A 25,184-nucleotide genomic window follows, 5' to 3' on the forward strand; every position below is an offset into this window, starting at 1 on the left:
GGATTCGTCAAACACCCTCACGTGTCGGTGTCCGACACGTATCCGACACAGATACACTCGGATTCGCGAAAAAATACGTATCCATAGAGTATCCAAAAATTAAAAAAATAAAATAAAATAAATAAATATTAAGACACGTATCCATTTCATTTTCAATAAAATATAGGATATATGGATTCGTTTTCAGTAAAATATAGGATATAAAGATTCGTTTCCAATAAAACAGGATAAGATAGATTTATTTCCAATAAAACAGGATAAAATAGATTTGTTTCTAATAAAACAGGATAAGATAGATTCGTTTTCATTAAAATAGGATAAAATATATTTGTTATGGAGGGCAATGATTTTAGGATAGATTCGTTTACGTTAAAATAGGATAAGATAGATTTGTTATGGAGGGCAATGATTTTAAATTTCCATTATATTTTTTACTTTGGATATTTTGATTTACACTTATAATTTTATCATATTTTATGTGTTTTTATTATTTTATAGGCGTATCCCTGAACGTATCATATCCTGTATTTTGGAAAAAATGCGTATCGATGTATCGGATACGTATCCTACCCGACACACGTATCAGTATCCGTGCTTCATAGGTTCCACATAAGTATGTTACTTCATGTGTTACTATTTGTGATTGACTGAAAAAACTTTTTAAGTTAAAAATTTAATAATTACGTATTTATCTTACCAATTACAAACAGTGACACATTTTTTCTTGAGAGAATATGTCCACCCCTCATCACAAAACTCACAATGCTTCATGTCTTCATGATGAAACATGCAGTGGTCCAACTCCCTACATACCATAGGTAACGATATGAATTTAAATTTGATAATATTTCAATGTCGCAAATTTTATGAGAGAAATGCATTCCATAAGAAGGAATAAAACAATAATATATCAGAACATGAGAAGGAAAGAAAACAAAGTGTTATGCAGCCTGTATACATAGATAGAAGCATAGACTTCGGTTCTTAATTTGACTTAACAAAGTGTTGTGCATCCTACTTCTATTTATTTATTGTTCCAAAACTGGTTAAGTCCAATGCCAATTTGTTGGAGAGGATAACATCCAGCTTAATAAATGAAAATTGCAAAGATTATTCTTTTGTAAACAAATCCAAATTTGTAGGAATTAAAACCCAATGAATTAAAATGTGAAGACCAATTGCTTAGCACTAGCCTGGTAGGACCAAATCTAAATGTAATGGATATCATTTTAAAGGAAGAAAGATCACATGTCACCCGAAAATTATGTCTTCGAATTTATAGTCAATCAAATTCCAACAAGTAATATAAAAATAATTTATGTTTTTAAAACTTTTAATTTAATTAAGTATTACCTTTTAATTGGATTGTGACACAAATGAAATGAGGACAAAAACTTAAAGTTATATTTTTAAAACCATGAGCCTTGCAAATTTAGTGGACCAATGCCTACTAAAAACTTAATGATAAAACACTGGTTTAATTAAGTTTTACATATAACACATAAATATGATTACACTTAGATGGATATACCTATAAATATTTTAGAATTTGAAAGACCCAAACCATCCAAACAAAACTTACAACACCTAAGACGGACCTAAATCTTAATAAAGCCAAAAATTAGTTACCTAAGTAATCATGTTAGTGATATTTAGGAACACGTGTGGTCGACTAGAGTAGTTTATTTGGATACATGCATATGGTGGTAGGAGAGGATGGTGGAATAGTAGAAGTAAAAGTGGGTAGGTAGGATTACCCGGACACTTAAACCCTTTGAGATTGAAACATTCAGCTTGAAAATATAGGGTATTTTAGTCAATTGATTGCAAGCCCAAGACCACACATCAACCCAACGAATAGTTTTGCACGTGCTAGCTTTGGAACTGCAATGTTACTACGTTTTTTCCATGTGGTCTGGCTGGTGTTGTCCATAAATGCGTGCAGGAGAGATCAGAATGAGAACATATTTGTTGTCCCATTTTTTGTACCATTCTATATATTATTATTTTTTATTGATTAAAAAAATTATTTAAGTTAAAATTATAATTATTAAATATTTTTATAATCAATCATATCTTTTGACACATGAAATGACAAAAAGAAGTGGAACAATAATACCGGACTCTAATACTAACAAAGAAAGCTCAAAAATCAATTTAATGATAAAATGGAAGGAAACACTAAACAGCCTCCTTAGTCCTTATTACCTACCTCTAATTATTTATTGGATTATTTTTCAAACCCTAATCAAATCTTAAATTTGAAGAGTAATCAAATTCTAAAAATTGATTGAATTAACTTTTTGATGTAAACCCTCCTAAGACAACTTTTGATTCCAAGGGTAAGAGAAGTCATGAAGGTCCTATGACTAGGGCCAAAGCCAAATCAGCAACCTTGAAGGTCAAAAAAGACTCAATTGACCTTGGAGATTATATGAAGGAAACACATTTATGTTCTTAGAATCTATTTTAAACTTAGGTATTTTTATTGTTATGAATAAATGAGAATTCATTCTCATGTAGACTTAGGAATTTATTTTAACTTAGGAGTTCTTTACTCAATATCAAAGTATGTTAGTATTTAATTCATGTAAGATGAGGTTGAGATTTTATTTGTATCATGGTCCATTAGTGGCCAAGTAGCTCACATATGCTAAAGGATTCATCTAGGCACAACTAGGACAAGGTACCATGGCTAGGTGCATCATTGGCTCACATCTACAACACTTGAACAAGGCCAAGGACAAGACATGGCATGGCTCAAGCTAGGAAGGACAAGAGGGTTCGGCTAGGACTCTATCTCTAAGGATAATCTCAATTCAACAAGATAAGGTAAGGAATAAATTGATTAAATCAAAGGAGATAAAGTTAAGAGGTTGAACAGTTACAATCAAGGATTCAGGTAAAGATAGATTTGTTTTGACCAACAACTTAGCCAAACATTATCTTTTCAACAAATCAGTCATACCAAGTCAAGGGTCTCGGCTATGATTCTCAAGGGTGCAACCCAAAGTGAACCAAAGATCTCAAGAAGGCTCATGGCTAATCCAACTCAAGGCCATCGGCCAGGCACCCAAGGATCAAGCAAGTTCGGTTCAAGACTCAAGGCAAACAAACCAAACAGATTGAATTAGATCTTATCTACTTGATAAATTAGGATTTTAAATTTCATTATCTTCACATTATCTTAGGATTAGCTAGGATTTTCGTTTGCATTTCAAATTTGATTAAATAGGATATTATCTTTTAGTATTCAAAGATAACTAGGATTTGATCTTTAGACTTATCTTTAGTTTATTTCAGCCAAGGCAAATTGCCTATTTATAGCTTTGCCTTATTCATTAATAAAACAAGTTTAATTTTGAGAAAACTTTGTGTTTATTTTAGTTGAGAGAATTCTCCTAGAAATCTCCATTGTTGGTTGCGGCTACCATTAAACTTAAACCTAAATTCAATTAATATAATGTATTGGCCTTTAGACATAGGATACTCAATATTACTTTTATTATGTATATTATTTAATATATATGTAAATATTTTGTGAATCACTTACCTACGTCTTTATGTGATAAAAGTATTAGGGAATCATTGATATATAATATTATCTTAAATAAGTAGCAATTTTTTTTATTCTGTAAGGGTTCTCGCTTATCATAAGGAAATAATGAAGGGTATATTCACTCTATGGGTGAGGAGTCTAATGGATTTGTTCTAGGAGATTTCCAATTCGTTTTCGTTTGCATTCTTTGTGTTTCACCCTCGTGTCTGGATTAGTCAGACACCGACCGATTCATAGGATTACGACCCATCACTAGACAAATAAGATCTGTTTAATATGGTTGTTGATCACGTTCGGATGGCTGACCTAGCTAGGGGAATTGATGACAATGACAAGACATGGTCTGATGAACACTTTTAAAACCACAAATATATATTACATGATTGACACGCTGCTTGAAAAGCGTGAATCTTGTGACAGAGCCGGATACGACATTTGAATATTGTAAACTATTCTCTACCATACTGCAAGAGTAGACCTAATATATACATGCAATAGTATGGGCAAATGACAACTTGACCCATCCTGTATAAAGAGATAAAACATTATACCAGTTAAAACACAGACACAACACAACAGTTAGGGCAAAGGCCTAGCAGAACCATTCGTCCTGATTAAAGCATCCACATTAGAGTATACCTTACTCAATTTCTCTATAAATAGTAGATATGACAAAACGGGTCGCTTAGCTCGTTTCGCTTGCGCCCGCAAATGCTCGCAAAAACTTAAGCGGACGCGAGCATGTCCGCATTGACTTAATGGACAAAATTCAATGCCCTGCCCGTTTTAAAACAGGCTTGCGGGCGACCCACCGACATTGTTGAATAATTAAAAAAATAAATAATTCATAGAATAAGTAAAATTAAATAAAGTAGTTGAAGATAAAAATTTTAAAAATTGATATTTTATATGAAGTTTAACAAATCACATTAAATTACAATTGTTTTAGGGATTAAAAATCACATTACATCATAACTTATTTGAATTTTCTTACTTTTTCCTTAAATTATATTTATGGGTCGCCCACATTGCCCAACGGAAATGCCTGTGGGCTTGCAAGCAAAACGAGCCCAACAAAACGGATAAAATTTGTATGTGTTGCTCACAAAAAATGCATGCTATGCGGGCACGCCAGTAGACATTGCTCGTTTTGCCATCTATAAGAAATAGGAGAGATCTCTCATTCAAAAGACTACTCACACACATATTTTCATACTCCCACTCTACATAACTTCACATATACTCACTTGATCATGTGAAATATTACTCACTCAAAGCGATCCAATACTAGCCCTAACCCAATTATAACGTAAAGATTAGGATTCCAACCTACCTCCTCTATACTAGATAATACTTTACATATTTATATTTGAGAGTAGAAAGAACATTCAAAAGTAATAAAATATCTTAGATTCATGAAATCATTTATTGACTAACTGTAATAAAATTTTGACCGGTTTATCTAATTTACTATTATTTTTTAAGATGATTAAAAGAAATGGATTATTAAAAAGGAGAGTGAAGACTAACTTAAAAAGAATGTAAAAGAGTAGTGATTTTGAAAAAGAAAAAAATAAGGAAAAGGGTACGGCTTAATGGGGTTTTTAAGTGCACGCCGCGACGTTGTAGCCAAAATAAATGGCGATTGGTAGGTGATGAACACCAAAGACCATAAAACAAATCAACATATTTGACTTTCTATCACATCCCATTCCCCCTCCTACTTCACCAAATAATCATTCCCGAAAACACCCCCACCTCCTACAACTACCTACCCCCATCACGTCTCTACCCAACAAACAACATTTGCCTATACTCACATTCAACTTTCCTTATAAAACCCTCAACTTTCTCTTACCCTCTTCAGCCACCTCTCTCTCTCTCTCTGTCTCTCTCTCTCTACTTCAGAGTAAGCCACATTACCCAAAAATGTCTATCTCCACCGCTAACTCTTTCATTCTCACCAAATCTTTATTCTCTTCCACCCAACTCAACCAATCACCTTCTTCTTCCTTTCTCACCAACCCCACCAGGCCCAAGCCCAAATCTTCAGTTCTAGCCGTCCATTCCGCCGAGCCAGCCAAGAACCCCGTCGTTTCCGAAAAGCCCATCAAGCCAACCGCTTCTTCTTCCGTTTCCACCAGAAATGTGGGACAAGTAAAGTGGGCCATTGACAGCTGGAAAACTAAGAAGGCTCTTCAGCTTCCTGAATACCCGAGTCAGGAGGATCTTGACTCTGTGCTCCGGACCCTGGATGCGTTTCCGCCTATCGTCTTCGCCGGAGAGGCAAGGACGTTGGAGGAGCGCCTAGGCGAGGCTGCAATGGGAAATGCTTTTCTATTGCAAGGTGGAGATTGCGCAGAGAGCTTCAAGGAGTTTAATGCTAATAATATTCGTGATACCTTTAGAATCATTCTTCAGATGGGTGTTGTTATGATGTTTGGTGGCCAAATGCCAGTTATCAAGGTAACCCATCAAATTTTATTTCCAATTTTGGATTTTTTGTCTCAATCATGAACATGTATATTAGGTTAATTATCAATCCAATCAATTTTATATGTATATATAACTAGCCTTTGACACACACACAGAAATTATAATAGTTCTAATTATAGTAGAAGTGTGATTTCGTGTTATGAGGTGTGAGTGTCTGGATTCAAACTGCAGAGGTGTGTTGTGACGAATTAGGTTAAAGTTGAAAGGGAATTTGATGTGTAATTGACATTTTATGTTTGGGAATTGATTGTTTAGGTTGGAAGAATGGCGGGTCAGTTTGCGAAGCCGAGATCTGATGGATTTGAGGAGAAGGACGGTGTGAAGCTGCCGAGTTACAGAGGGGATAATATAAATGGAGATGCTTTTGATGAGAAATCGAGGATTCCTGATCCTCAGAGGATGATTAGAGCTTATTGTCAAGCTGCAGCTACCCTCAATCTCCTGAGGTCTTTTGCCACAGGAGGGTATGCTGCTATGCAGAGGGTTACTCAGTGGAATTTGGACTTCACAGATCACAGCGAGCAGGGAGACAGGTATTTATTTCGATATTTAACCTTTGCTACGCGTTTTTTTTTTTTACTTCATTTGCCGTTATGATTCAATATGTATCTCGGTGTCTGTATAAATAACTTTTTTTGTTGTGTTTACTACCCTTTTCTCATCAATACTGATCCTTGCTCTAAGTTCCATTTTCCTGTTACAGAAAATCTTGATTGGCCTTTGTTTTGGTTGTTACTATTTTAAGGTGGTAAAAAGGATAAATCTAATTTGAAAAAAAGAGTCTCTTTTTGTTTCATTGGAGACAAGGTAAATGATAATTGAGAAGTAGTTGTGAACTTGTGATGCATGATAGGTGATGAGAATTGGGTTGTTGTACCTCATAAATGATGATGCTGACTTCAACAGGACAACTTGTCCTAGTCAATTTTGTCTGAATATGTTAGATTAAAAATCCCAGACTCCATTAGGTGGAGACGTCATGCATTGACTGTAATGAAAAATATTTTATGTGCATCTATTTTGACAACTTCTCATATAAAAGTAAAGTTGTTAAAAAAGTTGTCCATCCTTGTTTTAAAAATGACATGGCTCTATGTTAAATCAACATATTTTTGTGTGAATAATGATAGTTATCCATATGTAGTTAGTATCTGCCACATGTTTCACGTAAATGTGACTTGTAAAATTTCATTGGTAATTCCAATCTACCCAGGGTGTGTTTGTCTATAACTCACTTGTTTTAATGGTGAGAAATCATTTGTTGATCTTGTTTTATTTTTTCCACAAAGTTATGTCTCTATAAGAATGCTGACAGGACACACTGTGCGATCAATGTTATTAGATTGCATACATATTTGTGTAATTGATGAAACTTTGCATACATAGAGCTAAACTTAATGGTTCATAATAGAAGTGGTAGTTTATGTATTGCTAAATTTTGAAGTATTTAACTTGTAGACAAATACATAGATTGTTGCAGTATATGTTTACAGTTCCTACTTGTGTTAATCTATATATTAAATCGGTTGTTGGCATGATAGGTACCGAGAGCTTGCTCACCGAGTCGATGAGGCCCTTGGATTCATGGGTGCTGCTGGACTCACAGTGGACCATCCCATTATGAAAACAACTGAATTCTGGACTTCTCATGAATGCTTGTTATTGCCATATGAACAATCGCTCACTAGGCTGGATTCAACATCCGGTCTCTACTATGACTGCTCTGCCCATATGCTTTGGGTTGGTGAACGGACCAGGCAGCTGGATGGCGCCCATGTTGAGTTTCTAAGAGGAGTTGCTAACCCCCTGGGAATTAAGGTTTGAACGTGATTCTTATCAACCAATTGCACTTTCTTTTTTTTATACCACAAACAAGCTTGAGCAAGTAAATTAGATTAGAAGTGTTTGATTTTCCTTCCTTTATTGTCTTTATTGAAGTATGTTTTTGATTCATTGGCAGGTAAGTGATAAGATGGATCCAAAGGAGCTTGTTAAACTCATAGAGATCTTGAATCCTCAAAACAAAGCAGGGAGAATAACTATAATAACGAGGATGGGAGCTGAAAACATGAGAGTGAAGCTTCCACATCTAATCAGGGCAGTGCGTGGAGCAGGGCAAATTGTCACATGGGTCAGTGATCCTATGCATGGAAACACCATCAAGGCTCCATGTGGTCTCAAAACACGCCCCTTCGATGCCATCATGGTATGTAATTTTTTCAACTCTCCTGCACATATGATTTGCCGACCTCACCTAGTGGGAATAAGGCTCGGTTGTTGTTGTTGTCGACTCTTCTGATTGTTTATAAATGTTTGTCACAGTTTTAAATATGTACATGTTTGGATTAAAATCAGCCTTTAGTTATTTTCCTCTTCCTTAATGGAAATAAAATAAATTTAATTCTGCTGCTACTCAAACTCAAAATCTTAGGAGGCAGAACGTGCCTTTCTCAAACTTATATTTTCAATGGCTTTTGAATTGGTCTTTAATGGTAAGCTATATCATATTTAGAATCTCTGCAGTGGTAGGTGGAAAAGGGGTTGGTTGTAGAAGTAGGTGAATTTGTGAAGTATTCAAATCATGAAATCATTGTTTAGTTCTTTGCTTAATAAGAAATGTCATTGTTGGATTTGGTTGCATTTCTTTATCAGTTGGTGGGATTGGACACGTTTGGGGCCCACATGCTTGTGTATCTTTATTCTTGCCAACTTTAACAAAGAAACATATCAATAATATCATACAACTTTTTTTCTTCCATTGGTAAATTAGAACTTTTATAAGTTTATTGGGATAAAATGTTTCCCATGAGTTACAATTATTGATGCCACCCACTTTTGTTCACTGAATTGAACAGGCTGAGGTGAGAGCATTCTTCGATGTGCATGAACAAGAAGGAAGCCACCCAGGAGGAGTTCACCTAGAGATGACAGGCCAGAATGTGACTGAGTGCATCGGTGGGTCAAGGACGGTCACATTTGATGACCTGAGCTCACGTTACCACACACACTGTGACCCCAGGCTCAATGCTTCTCAAGCTCTCGAGCTTGCTTTCATCATTGCCGAACGGCTCAGGAAGACTAGGATCAGATCGCAGCAGTCTTTTGGCTCTACAGGACTGTAAAACATGTTGGCTTTGAAAACCAACAAAAATATCTTTGTTCTTTTTCCTTATGTATTTTAACAACGTGTGGAACTTTGTTACTTGCACATGGACATGGAGCTGAACCACTTAGTTAATTAGCTTATGTTGTCTGTACTATGTTTGTATGTGTATACTACCTATTAATACGCTTGAGCTATGAAAGACGAGTATTTATGAATAAATGAAACAAAAAGGTTTCAATTGCATTGACCAATGTCTATAATATCTTTATATGTCATAATGTGAACATTATTTCTTGGGGATGATGACGCTGCATGACAAGTTGAAGAGTGAAGACTATGTTTGTTTGAGATGAAATTCGTGAAAAATCAGCAATTGCAAATCATAAAAAGCTGTTTGCATTCTTTCATTGGTGTTTGACAAAATGGATGCCTATTCTACAGCTGTTTTTTCTCTAATGCTCACCCTTGAGTAATCTGATTTTTTTTAAAGCAGATTCACATGGCTAAAATATTTTTCTATTTTATTTTGGTACTACCAAGGCTTCACCTCATTCTTTTGGATATGGATGTGTGACTACCCCTCTCAATAAGTGTCGTTCATAAAAATCGAATTTTTAACATTTTAGTTATCCTAAGGATTCAACGAGGTCTTACATTGTTAGACCAATATCTTGTTGGTATATTTTTCTACAACTTTTCTCGAAAGAGTGGAAATATCAGCATTAGCATATCCTACCAGCACTAGCATATTCCTACTTATGCAGGACAAGAATATTCAGCACACGCATATTACTAAAGCATATTCATGATTACCTTATTCATGACCCAATTAAGATCTATAAGTATTTCGACATATTTAAAAGTAATTATGATTTTTGTCTTTATTTTTTAATGTAAACAGGACTGATGAACCACTCATTAAAGTTGAAATCAATATTTAATAATAATAATTACGACAAACTTCAAATATTATTATCTAGAACAAATAAAAATCATACTTTTTATAAGTTTATTCTATAAAATCAATTTTTTATAATCCAAACTGTTCCTCCTCGGATAAATTTGGATCATGATGTAAATCAATGGGGTAACCTATGATTTGTGGAGGAAAATCTTAAAATTAGAAGAGTCACTTAAAGTTTACATTCTTGGAAGGAAATTATGATAGTTTTTAGTTTATTTATTTATTTGTTTTAATTCGAATAAATGAGACTGCATTCTCATATAGTCTTAGGTTTAATTTTATTCAAGTAAATTTCAATTTAATAAATCACTGGAGGGTTGAGAATTTATTTATTCCTTTATATCATGGCCCAACAAGTTCGGATCAAGACTCAAGGCTCAACAAACCAACCAGATTGGATTAGATCTTATCTACTTGATAAATTAGGATTTTAAATTTCATTATCTTCACATTATCTTAGGATTAGTTAGGATTTTTGTTTGCATTTCAGCTTTGATTAAATATGATATTATATTTTAGTATTCAAAGATAATTAAGATTTTATCTTTAGACTTATCTTTAGTTTATTTCAGCCAAGGCAAATTGCCTATTTATAATTTTGCTTATTCATTAACAAAGTCAAGTTTAATTTTGAGAAAACTTTGTGTTTATTTTAGTTGAGAGAATTCTCCTAAAACCTCCATTGTTGACTGTGACCACCATTGATGAATTCTTATCAAGCTTCCTAACTTATGGCGAATAACACTAGCTTATCAAGCATTTTTGCTTGTGGCGCTTCCCCCTTCAAATTTTTTCCATTCCCCTCACCAAAACAACCCAAATTCCCCATAATTCACCAAAACCGAATTACAACTTAAAAGGCTCAAGACTTCAAGCTAAAACGATCCTAATTCTAAGGCAGCCCCCTTGAGGTTGTCATCAGGTCATTCTAGACTCTACCCGAGTTAACAACAGCCCGAACATCACCGTCCACCCACTAGAGGTGGATTGGGCCATCTGAAGACGTCATTAACACACTTTTGACTCGTTATTAATGCATATTTGACTTATCATTAATGCACCTCTGACTCGCCATTAATGTGTCGTTGACTTATCATTTATGCCCTTGACATTCTACCTGCCACGCCACTTGCAAATCCCACTTACCCTCGACAGATCGACAATAGTAGGCCTGCATGGTGAACAAGGACAACCCGACATGCTGGGTATTCATCATTTTGAAATCAGTCAAATTTGATAGTTAAAAGATGTCATGGCAATAAACACTTGGAAATTAGTCAGCTAGATCATTCCGGTCAACAAAGACTTGCGATATAAACAATAGATGGACAAAACAAGAACTTTCATTAATCAAAGAGACGATTACAAGTTCCTAAGAAATACAAAATGAAAACAAATAAAGTCTGGGACACTAAGCTTCCCCACCAGCTCTGGCGGGGACTGGGAGGACAACTGGACCTTCATCTTCATCCGCCACGAGTTCACCCTCAGGGGTGACCCGAGCATCTATCCTCATTCAGGACCAATCAACACCAAGGAAAACTAAGTCGACCTAGGAGAAAGCATTTTCCCAACCAGCAATGGCCACCCCATCGACCTCATCCTCCAGCTTTAGATGAGATGCCTTCAAGTCAGCCAATTCCTTCTACACTCGGGTAACTTCAGCTTGGGTTGAATCCCCCCGACACTCTAAGGCTTTCAACTTTTCCCAGATCTGGAGCTTCTCATCTTCACTCCTTGAAGGCGGTCAACAAAAGAAGTCACCTCCCGTGGAGTGACACTCAAATCCACCTTGGCTAACATCGCAGCCTCTCGAGCATCTATCAATTGAGGAGACATCGTGGAAAGTTGCTCACCAACAACAATGTTCTAGGCCTCCAAGCTTTTCATGGCCTCAATATGCTTATCCTTCAGCTCATGAAGCTCGCCCGGATGAAGTTCTTGGAGGTTGGCTAGAGCATCCACACCAACCCGGGTGGTGAGTATTCCATCGCCTACGAGATACTTAGCCACTGAGGCTAATAAAATCCCGGCCTCCCGGGTCCTCTACAGTAAATCCGCCAGAGGGATGCCATCTATGACCTCCTTGGGGATATTATAGGTATGCTTGAGCCGGATATGGGTCAACTTACCCTTGCTTGTCCTAGTAGACTTACCCCCTCACTCCTCATGGCGGGCATCCTCCACTTCAATTACTTTAGAAGGAGTAGCAGCTTCAGCAGTCAGGTTGACCGACCGACTTGGGGATGACTCTAGGGGGACAACAGTGATAGGAACAGGTTGAGATAACTAAGCCTCACCCGAACTGCTGACATGTGTGCCTTCCCTCTGAGGAGTGGCAGATGGACCCTCAGACCGGGTTGGTGAACTCTACGTCGGACGCTTGTTAGCTCTCGCGTCCCTCCTCTTCAAGGCAGCCCGTTTCAAGAGCCTACTTCGATCATCTTGGTCCCTCATGGTCGTTGTTGAGAGAAATAACAAAAGCGAATCAGACATGCATTATAATAAGCAAAATCATAGTTAAGATACATATGACCAGAAACTTATCGACTGCTTCCTGAAACGCCTAGTCGCCTTGGACGAGATTATAGCATGGGATTAGCCATCCCTCCTTGATCCAGTATAGCATCTTGTCCGTCACCCTCTTCTCCTAGTTATCTAGATGTTCGTAAGAAAGACTGAATGAGTCGGTAGGCTTTTGGTGAATTCCCCCAAGCCAAGAAAAGGGGAAAGGGGAAGAGTGTCAAGACCATACGCCCAACTATGTCATGTTCCTCGGGCCTCCACGCGGAAGAAGTCGTCTTTGCAATTCTTTAACCGGCCCTTCAAAGGGAAGGAAGAGGGCATGACCATTTCGAGATTGCAAGGATGTCCACCCTCGAAGCCTAGCTCTAGCTTTGTCTTTGTTCGTACTATGGGTCACTTGGAACATCTAGAAGAATAACCGGAGGGTGTAGGTCTGCTCCATAACCCCATAGAACAACTTGAACGCTCAGATAACCCCTAAGAGTTCGTGTGCAACTAGGAAGGGGCCACTTGGAGATGTTGCAACACCTCGGTGTACCACACTTCAAAAGGAATCCTTACCCTTATCCACCAACAAACATACTCATACATGTAGAAGCTCCAACGATTCTGATTCTCCATGAGTATACTCTGAGAGACTCGCTCTTAAGCAGTGGGAGCATACCATTGGATATCGTTCGTCGATGTTAGTAAAACTGGGTGGAAGCCCTGGCAAGATCTCCACTTTATCAGGACTATAATCTCCGCTTAACATTAGTATAAACGGAAAAAGTTTATGCCTAAGAAGAAAGGGAGAAAGGAATTATCGAGTTACTAGAAGTCGTGAGCTTTGAAAGAAAGGGTTGATGGTCGGGTTCAAATATCGTGCGAGCTCGGCATGAGGTAATATCTCTAAAGAAGCAAAGTGGAGAAAAATGAAGGAAACAACCCCCTATTTATAGGAAATGGGTTGGGCCCGGGCCATACCCGAAGCCCAACCTAGAGGCTAATCCTACCCGTCCATAACCACTCAAGGATAATCCAACAGTGACTCAGTAAACAAGGTGAAGAATCCGAAACAAACAGACGCGTCGATTAAACACCCAAGGTGACCAACTGGAACGCTACCGACCCTCCACATGTCAACCAAGAGCGGATAACTATCATGACCTACCCATACACCCCGAGGCTACTAGTACAAATCACCCGAAAAGGTCAAGAACAAGGTCTATAGTCAAAACATACGCTGCATGGAGAATCCTGAGTCTAGTAGTCCACCCACCCTCAAGCACCCTTATAGACTGGGGCAACTGTTCCTCCCCAGATAAATCAGGGTCATTCTAGACTCTACCCAGGTGAACAACAGGCCGAACATCACTATCCACCCACCAGAGGTGGATTGGGTCCTCTAAAGACGTCAATAATACACATTTGATTCATCATTAATGCATCTCTGACTTCCCATTAATGCACATATGACTCGCCATTAATGCGCCAATGACTTGCCATTAATGCACCCCTGACATTCTACTCCCCCCCCCCAACAGATCAACAATAGCAGGTCTACAGGGTGAACAAGGACAACGCGACATACTTTGTCTATAATAACTAGCCATTGGCCAATAGTCGGATGCCACGTCGACCCCCTCCAAACTACTATAAATATGAGATCCCCACACAAGAAGTAGAAATTAATTCTCATTCCCTCATTTATTGCTTGCACTTATTGTTCTAACTTCTCTCTTATTTACTCACATTCTCTCTCTAGAGACCCCATACTGACTTGATCATCGGAGAACCTTTTCAAGTACCTCCCCTGGCGGATCCAGACGAGATTTCGACTAAGACTTTTGACCATCTCCATTCAACCTGACACTCGATACTCGATCAACACTAAAGAACACAAACAAGATAAATTATTGTTTTGACAAGCCATTGGAGTATTATGTTTGTCCGAACGATTAACTTGACTTCCATGATTACTGTAGGGAGTAACTACCAAAGTTATATCGATAGCACATATGTCGTCCCACAAAGCGTGCCATTAACTGCTTGCGATTGATTGAAAAAATTATATTTAAGTTAAAAATTTAATAATTAAATATTCTTCTAACTAATAACAAGCAGTAATACATTGGGTGATACATTTTCTGGAACAAAAGATGTTTACTCAGTTACCCCGGTGGAATAATCCAGTATCTAGATCACTATAAAAAAGAATGAGTGTGTGATGTCTATAGCTGAAAATGAGAATTTTCTACATGCATTTTGTTGGATGGTGTTGGAGATGCTTGAAATATGTTATTGTGTTAGTCCCACATTGTCTAGTATTGAAATAGAGTAGAGTAACCAATGTTATATATTGGACTCAAGTTCCTTGTTATAATGTGCACCAGATATAAGCACCAAATAGAAACACCACATGGGCAGGTGGACCCATGTGTGTGCTAGAGTTTGTAATCTTTATTCTCTAATAATATCTCGGTAGCCGCTCAGCGCTCCTGGGGACGTAGGCACAATTGGCCGAACCCCGTTAACAAATTTTCTTGTTTCTTCTATTCTATGCCTTTATTTGATTGCTTGTGGCTAACGTTATGCAACGATTGCTTCCGCTACACCAACAATTTGTATCAGAGCCAATTGGTAGATGGTTCTTAACCGAAACATCATATAATGGCTAAAGAGAGGGTGAACGCATGATGGCTAGACAAGGTGCGTCAAAGGTAGTGGCAAAGATAGAGTAGATGAGTTGAAGGAGAAGGAAACATGGCAAAACTGTAGTGTGAGTGATGTATGTGTTGATCCAGAACTGCATAAGTTCATGTATTAGGTTGGGATCAAGGTGGAGATAGAGATAGAGGTGCTGAGTTAGATGCTGACAATATCTCTCTAGATGTTGAGAGAATGTTCTCATTGGAGATGAGAAAGAGAATATCGTAATGGTGTGTGAGATGTCATGGTGAAAGATATTAATTGTTAGCATATCCACAAAAGCACAAGGGTGATGACTGACTTTGATATAGGGTGTGACATGGGCATTGGCTTTGATGCAAGTTGTAACACGAGCATTGGTAGAGATGCAGAGGTGTGACATGGGCATTGGCTTGGATGCAAGGATGTGACACAGACATTAATTAGCATTGATGCAAGGTGTATGTTGTGGGTATACTCCTTATGGTGGAGTATGATAGTTCTTTTGAACTAGGATTGTCGGAGTAGACAATGGTGGTAGCGGTTGAGGCTTTCCAAGGAAGCTCCAAGGTTCAGTTTGACTGAGTATTGAAGATGACGATTGTTGGTGAACTTTTGTGTACAGGTTCCAATATATCGAAAGACTTCCTAGCAATAGGTGGCTAGGCGACATGTTCTATTTGATGGCGTTACGGGAAGCTACACTACAAGTTTGGAGAGTTAGGCTCTTGGTAATATCGTCAAGGATACTCATAAAATCTATGTTGTTGGTGAGTAGTTAAAGAGAATTAGACATTGAACAATGTGGAGTCATATATTCGCTAAGGTGGAGATTCTTGTGTGGATTTCCTAATGAACGAGATATTCGTCTATTTCAATCAAGGTGGAGATTGTTGGGGATGCTTGAAATATGTTATTGTGTTAGTCTCACATTGTCTAGTATTGGAATAGAGTATAGTAACCAATGTTATATATTGGACTCAAATCCCTTGTTATAACCATGGGACAGGTGGGCTCATGGATGTGCTAGGGTTTGTAATCCTTATTCTCTAATAATATCTTGTTAGCCGCTCAGCGCTCCCGGGGGCGTAGGCACAATTGGCCGAACCCCGTTAACAATTTTTCTTGTTTCTTCTCTTCTATTTATTCTATGCCTTTATTTGATTGTTTGTATTGCGCAACAATCGCTTCCATTGCACTAACAGATGTAGTATTTACAAAATGAGGTATGTAGTACTTAAGACCATGGTCTCCTTTGATATGTACCTTCCATGAACATTATCTGCAAACCGTTAAAGGGGGGACTAGGTCATGTGCTTGAAACCAAATATGTGATGCCTATGATTCCATGAATCTTACTCTCTTGAGTTTGGGTAAAATCTTGGATCCGTAAAACTCGAGATTAACCCTCAGTATGTGGGCCTCTCTCTAATGCATGTGCATGTGTAATTGGGGGCAAGTGCATGTGCGGTGTCAGTTTGCATTTAGTCCATGTGACCCATTAGAGTTTTTAATTATTCGACTCTGTTTAACAGCCTGTGTGGGCTATATACTTGTACAGAGTGAAGGATCACCGGCCCTCCACTTTTCTCAATTTTATTTTTTCGTAAAATAAAAATTGAGTTTATGATTTAGGTACATTGTGAAACATACATGTCTTATAAAATAATGGGTATATCCTTAACTTTGGAACAAATATCCTCTCCATTACATGTTTCTCCTGTTGTTTTTAATAATAAAATTATAATTTTATTGTAATCAAATAAATAAATATATTCTTAAAAAACATATTCTCTTTATTTTTTGAAACACTTATCTCTCTATTAATGGAGATAATCTTAACTCCTTAACTTAGGACCTCAACTTAATAATATACAATTATACAAAAGCATGAAAGCACACCACAAACCTAAATTGAATATATTATAATCAATAATAATCCATTATTTTAATAAAGAGAATAAAATATTTCATCATATTAGAATATATATTATACTTATCTTCTTCATCCACTAAAATTGTTACATGTATCTTATTTAATCTTTTTCTATAATAATATTTCAAAAAATTAAAAATAAATAAGACATGTGCCATTGTTTTAGTAATACTTTATTTTCTTCAAAAAGAAAATAAAAGGAGGAAAAGTGAAGCTGTCACAACTTGCTTTGGTTAATGTTCTCCACTTTGGAAAGTTCATGTGATGTAACAATTCTAGGAAAATGGTAGTTCCAATTTTAATCAAATCCACACGTGTCCACTAACTTATAATAGAAAGGACAAAACGAACTCAATGAAAAATATCCAAGAACTAAAAAGCCATACAATTGAGAAAAATCTATTCACATCAAATAATACAACTTAGCCTGTTCATGCATATAGACTTAAAGAGGAGGGCACACAAAATCACCACTTGTTTCTATATCTTCAATATCTACATCAGCATCCAAGTCATCCAAATCCATGCTACCTTCTATAAAAAGACCACCAACCTTTGGAATGCTTAGAGACTTTCTTGCCTCTTCTATAATGGACAGGACTTCCTCATCACTTTGTGATGGATTATTTACATCATTGTTTTCCAACCTTCCACCTTCCATTAATTCTATAGGCAAGTTCCTCAAAAACCATGGATGGTTTCTAATTTCTGGTACTGATATTCTCTGCAAAAAATGCCATAAATGGTTCCATGAAATTGAGAAGGAAGCAATATATTGTTATAAACTTCAAACAAACTTTCAATAGGGTGCCCAAGAAAGAGGACCAGGACAAACAATTGGAGAAAACTTGGGTGTTTGAGCTACTGTTTCCCAATTAAGGGTACAAACCGGACATACCAGCTATCAGGGACCTATTATCTAGTCTATAATAGATTACGTTATGTTATACTTTTTCGTAAACAAATTAGACTCAGACTTTTAAAAAAATATATTTTAGCTTAAGAGACTAAGGTTTAGACAATCTAATAGGTATATTAAACCTAAAAAACCGACATATTTAGTTATATTATATAACAATGTACTCGAGATTAACCCTCAGTATGTGGGCCTCTCTCTAATGCATGTGCATGTGTAATTGGGGGCAAGTGCATGTGCGGTGTCAGTTTGCATTTAGTCCATGTGACCCATTAGAGTTTTTAATTATTCGACTCTGTTTAACAGCCTGTGTGGGCTATATACTTGTACAGAGTGAAGGATCACCGGCCCTCCACTTTTCTCAATTTTATTTTTTCGTAAAATAAAAATTGAGTTTATGATTTAGGTACATTGTGAAACATACATGTCTTATAAAATAATGGGTATATCCTTAACTTTGGAACAAATATCCTCTCCATTACATGTTTCTCCTGTTGTTTTTAATAATAAAATTATAATTTTATTGTAATCAAATAAATAAATATATTCTTAAAAAACATATTCTCTTTATTTTTTGAAACACTTATCTCTCTATTAATGGAGATAATCTTAACTCCTTAACTTAGGACCTCAACTTAATAATATACAATTATACAAAAGCATGAAAGCACACCACAAACCTAAATTGAATATATTATAATCAATAATAATCCATTATTTTAATAAAGAGAATAAAATATTTCATCATATTAGAATATATATTATACTTATCTTCTTCATCCACTAAAATTGTTACATGTATCTTATTTAATCTTTTTCTATAATAATATTTCAAAAAATTAAAAATAAATAAGACATGTGCCATTGTTTTAGTAATACTTTATTTTCTTCAAAAAGAAAATAAAAGGAGGAAAAGTGAAGCTGTCACAACTTGCTTTGGTTAATGTTCTCCACTTTGGAAAGTTCATGTGATGTAACAATTCTAGGAAAATGGTAGTTCCAATTTTAATCAAATCCACACGTGTCCACTAACTTATAATAGAAAGGACAAAACGAACTCAATGAAAAATATCCAAGAACTAAAAAGCCATACAATTGAGAAAAATCTATTCACATCAAATAATACAACTTAGCCTGTTCATGCATATAGACTTAAAGAGGAGGGCACACAAAATCACCACTTGTTTCTATATCTTCAATATCTACATCAGCATCCAAGTCATCCAAATCCATGCTACCTTCTATAAAAAGACCACCAACCTTTGGAATGCTTAGAGACTTTCTTGCCTCTTCTATAATGGACAGGACTTCCTCATCACTTTGTGATGGATTATTTACATCATTGTTTTCCAACCTTCCACCTTCCATTAATTCTATAGGCAAGTTCCTCAAAAACCATGGATGGTTTCTAATTTCTGGTACTGATATTCTCTGCAAAAAATGCCATAAATGGTTCCATGAAATTGAGAAGGAAGCAATATATTGTTATAAACTTCAAACAAACTTTCAATAGGGTGCCCAAGAAAGAGGACCAGGACAAACAATTGGAGAAAACTTGGGTGTTTGAGCTACTGTTTCCCAATTAAGGGTACAAACCGGACATACCAGCTATCAGGGACCTATTATCTAGTCTATAATAGATTACGTTATGTTATACTTTTTCGTAAACAAATTAGACTCAGACTTTTAAAAAAATATATTTTAGCTTAAGAGACTAAGGTTTAGACAATCTAATAGGTATATTAAACCTAAAAAACCGACATATTTAGTTATATTATATAACAATGTTTATATTATACTATTTTAATATAAGTAATATTATTATATATGTAATTTTAATATAAAAATATATACAAAAATATACTTTAACTATTTGAGTTCGATGAACCTAGTTAAAAATAGACATACTAACCAAGTTAAATATAGACATTGTGACTTATTTCATGACCAAATAGTATAGCAAGCCATTAAACAGGCTAACATACTAGACCATGCTTTTAAACATACTCATGCTTTGGAATTTTTTTAATAAAACTAAGGTTAGATTCAGATTCCTACATGTTCTACAGACTCAGCCTGTTTAAGGCAAACCTGATATTTCTATTTACACTCATTCCCGATAATAACATAACATATGTAACTACCAACAAATGAAAATGTAATGTGTCACAACTGTAATTTTTATTGGAAAACATCACCTAAAGCACCCAAGGAACAGAACACGGTTTTATCCTAAATAATTATAACAAGCATTGGTAAGAGAAAAGCAGAACTTAAAAGTTAGTTGAAAACAACTATGATGAGCAGTTATATAAGATGTGTGATCTAACATAACAACAACTAAAACTTGTAGCTTGTAGGAAATTGTAGATAAAGAAAACAACAGTGAGATTTTAGACATCAAGGCAAATTACCTTTTCAGGATTAGCCACAAATATTTGTGATATAAGATGTCTACATTCCGTGGCAACTCTTACATAATCCGGGATTGAGTACTGGACACTAAGTATTCTCTGTAATAAGCCATAAAAGGTCCAATTGAAATCACATATCAGAGAAAGTATTAACTAAAAGACCTTTGCTTTGGAATTCAATAGTTATGCTACTTATACAGTTACCCACTTACACCAATGGTTTTACTGAAGTCTTTTGGATCCTCTGGGTCTTCAAAAGGATAAGCCCCAAATAACATCACAAACAAGGTGACTCCACAAGACCAAACATCAGCAATCTATAGTTTCAATAGAAATAATAGTTAGCAAAGAAACAACAACTAGGATCACATTTATTTAAATAGTAGTAAAAAAAGGCCAGGCTAAGAGTAACTGGATAAGCAACAAGGAAGAATTGAAGAATGAGACTTTACCTTCCCATCATATTCTTTCCTTGTCAGGACCTCAGGTGCAATGTAAGCCGGAGTTCCTACCGTAGACTTTGGTTGTGAATGGAATACAGATGACTAAAAGACAATGTAGAAAACTAATTAATATTACATCAATTTATCAAAGTGTGCACATCATCAGAGTTGTGATCCTTGTACACATTGCTACCTTTGAGTAACCAAAGTCGCAAATTTTGACTCTAGGCGCAGTGCTTCCATCTAAGAGTGTGTTTTCAAGCTTCAGATCTCTATGACAGATTTGCTGCACAAAGTCATGGACAAATCCTTTGAGTAAAAAAATCTATGCATTGTAAGAGTGCATGATTCATAATAAAGGATTGGTTTGATTAGTAGTTTCGTACCATTGAATGACAGTAACTGACTCCTGATATCAATTGCTGAAAGAAAAATCTTGCCTGATAGGTGAAAAATAATAACACTAAAGCATCAAAATTTGTGCATGAATTAATGGTCTTTGTTTTAAATAACAATCTTAACAGAATGGTCACCTCTAAAACAAGATGCAATGTAAATAATATTACACAGAACTACATAAATTATTTGAAGGACATCTCCCTTTACTATATTACCTCATCCTCAGTGAATCTACCAGCATTTGAGATCCTCTCAAAGAGTTCTCCTCCGGCCGCGTACTCCATTACTATGGCAAGATGTGTTGGAGTCAGAAGGACCTGCAAGTAGAGTCATCAAAGCTCACAAAAGGGTTTTTTCTTTTGAAACTGTTACTGGAATAGTAAGAGGTATGTTTGTTTGTATTGGCCAAAAAAAGTAGTACATGGTTCAATTTGAAATTTATTCAAAGGGGTGAGTACAAAACACAAATAATGCTACTCTCAAGAGAAAAGGCAAAGGGAGAAAATAGAAAATTAATTATACTTTCACAAGACAAAGCAAAATAGGACCCGCTATCCATGGATCCACCTAAAAAAGAGCAGCACGAAATTCTAACCTGGTGGAGTATAAGAGAGTAAATATATACAGTCTTACCCACAAGCAGAGAGATTTTGTGTCAAGGCTCACTTACGCTATCCATCTAATGAATTAAATTCCATTTTCTAATCTACTATAGCAAGTGGTAGAATTATTAATTATTGAATAGGAGACTAAATATGAAAGAAGATCAATATTCAAATTTATATGGATTGTGTTCAGTTTCTAACTCCAAAGTTCCCTCTTTAGGGACAGTGTGTGTTGGTAGTATTCAGTAACTACTTTCCACCACACACATTCCCATACTTACACATTCTGCAGCTTACATTTACATGGTGGATATACTACAAAAAACAAGTAGTAGGACTTAGCATACATAAAAAAAAAGATAGGAGTTTTAAAGAGAAACACGGTAACTCATATTTTGCTGAATTTTATTGTTTAACTAGAAAAAGAAGACGTGTCTAATTAAAGCAGGATACCCTTTACTAATTAGGATCAAAAGTTTACCAACCTCTTTGAATCTAACAATATTGGGATGCTTCAATGATCTATGGTTCATGATTTCCCTCTGGACATGCTCATCAATCTGCAGTTATATCTCCAAAGAGAATCAGAAACCAAAATGGAAAGTGTGAAAAAAAATGAAATTGAAAAGGTGAAAGAGAATAACAGACTTTGTTGCCTCTCTCAATAAACTTGACAGCAAATAACTCTTTGCTGAAGTTGTCTCTAACAAGTTTGGCTACAGCAAAACTCCCAGACCCAATATCTTTGAGAATCTCATAGCGATCCATGTCTTACTATTGCTCAATTTACAAGCCACCTAACACAACCCAATCTTTTGTAGTTCTATAAATCCCTGTATTCTGTTTTAGACTTGTAATGATTATTAAGCAAAGAAAAGCACAGCTTAGAAAAACAAATGCATTATACCTTTGAGACAAAAAAGTAGGTTGGGCTTTGAAATGTTCTGTGTCTTAAACTTTACAATGACGCAAGCCAACGTGTTCGACTCAAATGTGAAATGCTCATGTTCATAGATAGAGACTGGCAAGTAAGCAGGTAATAAAATAAAAATAAAAATATCCCAAGTCAATATTGACATACGAAGTTTCGTTACAAAACTAAATTAATATTTAATCTAAGATTGTATCTTAAATACATATACATTTATGTTTTTGGTTCTTTTCTTTAACTTCTGTGCTTAGAACATTAGTAACAAAAAACCTTAAAAATTATGAACCTTGTGTGAAAAAAACAAATAAGAGAAAACGATATACACCAATCTGTGTAAAAGTTTTTTTTACAGGATTACTATATTATTATCATTTATTATTGACTCTTAGATTAAGTCAACGTATATAATTACATTAAAAAAATAATTGGGTACCAACACCCAAAAAACAGAAAAACATTTAACTCGTGTTGAAATTTACGAAGTTGGGTAGAAGATAGTACATTGAGATAACGCAACGCCTGTGGCCCGTGGGTGCCATAAAAACAGGACCCACTTTGCTGATCGGCCTACTTCCTTCTATTCTGTGACATATGGGAGTGATTCAACTTGGAACTCTAACAGTAAAAATATGGGTCTTATGATTAATTTTGGGATTAAAAAGCTAGCTATTTTTTCACATAATCACTTAAAAAATTTATGTGTACATATCTTTTAATTTTCTCTATTCAAATAAAATTCAATAATTCATCTTAACTATTCTCATTGTTCACAATATAACATTATTATATATATATAGTGAGAATGACCAACTTAATGAGAAAAGAGAAATAATAATAGATTGTGAGATTAAAATCAAGGGTTGAGATTAAATTATTAATTTTAATCTTCACCGGCCTCTCTTTATTGCAAGTCCAAATGACTTTAATCATCATATACTGTTTGAAGTCCAAGTGCACAACTAACCTAAAATGTATGAATTCATGTTCTTCTCTCTTTCTATTGCTTTTAGTTAGGAGTGTTTGTGTTCCGTTTAGATAATTTTTTAGGTAAAAATATTCATTTAATCTAAACACATAATTAATAATATAGGAAAGTTAATAATGAAGTATTATATAAATACTGCTTTATCTCAAGTTAGTAAGATTTGTTAATTTTTTTAATTATATCTTTTATCTTGTCTTTTATTTGTTAGTTATACATTATATTTCCTTCATTTTTCCTAAATTACAATATTAATACTTTTTCTATATTTAAAGCTATAATTTGTTTTGAAAAAAGAACCCATTGCCATGTCAATGAAAATTACTTAAAAAGGCTAAATACGAAATTATAGTTGCTAAGGCCCATTCATATTAGTGTCCAAAACTTTTCATTCCACCAGGAAGACAATAACCATAGTCATACGCCACATAGTATTTAGTTACCGTAATTATGTTTTTTGATATTAATATTATGACTAAATTTTAATTAGAATTAAATTTTTAATTTATTGAAAAGCTTTTATTGGTTGTTTCCATATATATATATATATATATATATATTTTTACACAACTATTTATCTTAAAAATTACTAAGCAAAAAAACGGATGGAGATCACCTGTCCCAAACGGTGTCTCACTCTATGTCCCAAGTCAATCAAAGTGTTCCATTTTATTACTTTTTGCTTTTAAAATTCTTATTTTATCCACGTATTAATATATGATTGGTTTGAGACAATGTAACACCGTTGAAGATAGATGATTCCATAAAAAAAAAACAACTTAAAATTAAAAAAATATACAGAAGTCCAAGCAAAGGTAAGTTCAATGGTCCAAAATCAAGAGCATTATATTCTTTAGAACTTAGCCTTTCTCATTTATCATTTTCTTATGTTCCAGATCATCAACAGTAACAAGTTATTAGAGTGATTCCGGTTCTTTGCCAAGCTGAACTGAGAGCCTGAACCAGATTAATCACCCCAACATAGTGAAACACTTGAAATTTATACGATCATCATCTTGGGAGAAAGCATGCTCCAAATTATATCAACCTAATAAAGACAAAGTCTTAGAAAATATAAAAGAACAAAGTAATAATGACATCATAGTGGATTATTTGAATAAGGTATTTTAGGAAGCAAAGCTTTTTATCTAGGGGCTTATCAATTGTTAAGAAAACTTCACTTTTGTAATCACCAGCGGACCCTATCATAATATGTACGTATATGTTAAAAATTGCC

General features: G+C 35.3%; 2 protein-coding genes across 2 annotated transcripts; one reads left to right on the forward strand and one right to left on the reverse strand.

The window, feature by feature from the left end:
• On the forward strand, positions 5,331 to 9,404 carry LOC109338229 (phospho-2-dehydro-3-deoxyheptonate aldolase 1, chloroplastic-like). The gene is made up of 5 exons (XM_019575418.1): positions 5,331 to 6,025; positions 6,311 to 6,588; positions 7,597 to 7,873; positions 8,016 to 8,261; positions 8,911 to 9,404. The coding sequence occupies exons 1-5, from the start codon at positions 5,489 to 5,491 to the stop codon at positions 9,175 to 9,177; spliced, it is 1,605 nt and encodes a 534-aa protein (XP_019430963.1). The 5' UTR covers positions 5,331 to 5,488; the 3' UTR covers positions 9,178 to 9,404.
• LOC109338259 (serine/threonine-protein kinase SAPK1-like) lies at positions 19,082 to 23,018 on the reverse strand. Its single transcript, XM_019575459.1, has 9 exons — positions 22,683 to 23,018; positions 22,520 to 22,594; positions 21,645 to 21,746; positions 21,417 to 21,470; positions 21,224 to 21,316; positions 21,040 to 21,132; positions 20,800 to 20,904; positions 20,588 to 20,686; positions 19,082 to 19,604 (listed from the first exon to the last, which is right to left on the reverse strand). Exons 1-9 carry the CDS (start codon positions 22,800 to 22,802, stop codon positions 19,326 to 19,328), a joined length of 1,020 nt encoding a protein of 339 aa, XP_019431004.1. The 5' UTR covers positions 22,803 to 23,018; the 3' UTR covers positions 19,082 to 19,325.

Source organism: Lupinus angustifolius, chromosome LG02, assembly GCF_001865875.1.
Source record: "Lupinus angustifolius cultivar Tanjil chromosome LG02, LupAngTanjil_v1.0, whole genome shotgun sequence".
Lineage (NCBI taxonomy): Eukaryota > Viridiplantae > Streptophyta > Magnoliopsida > Fabales > Fabaceae > Lupinus > Lupinus angustifolius.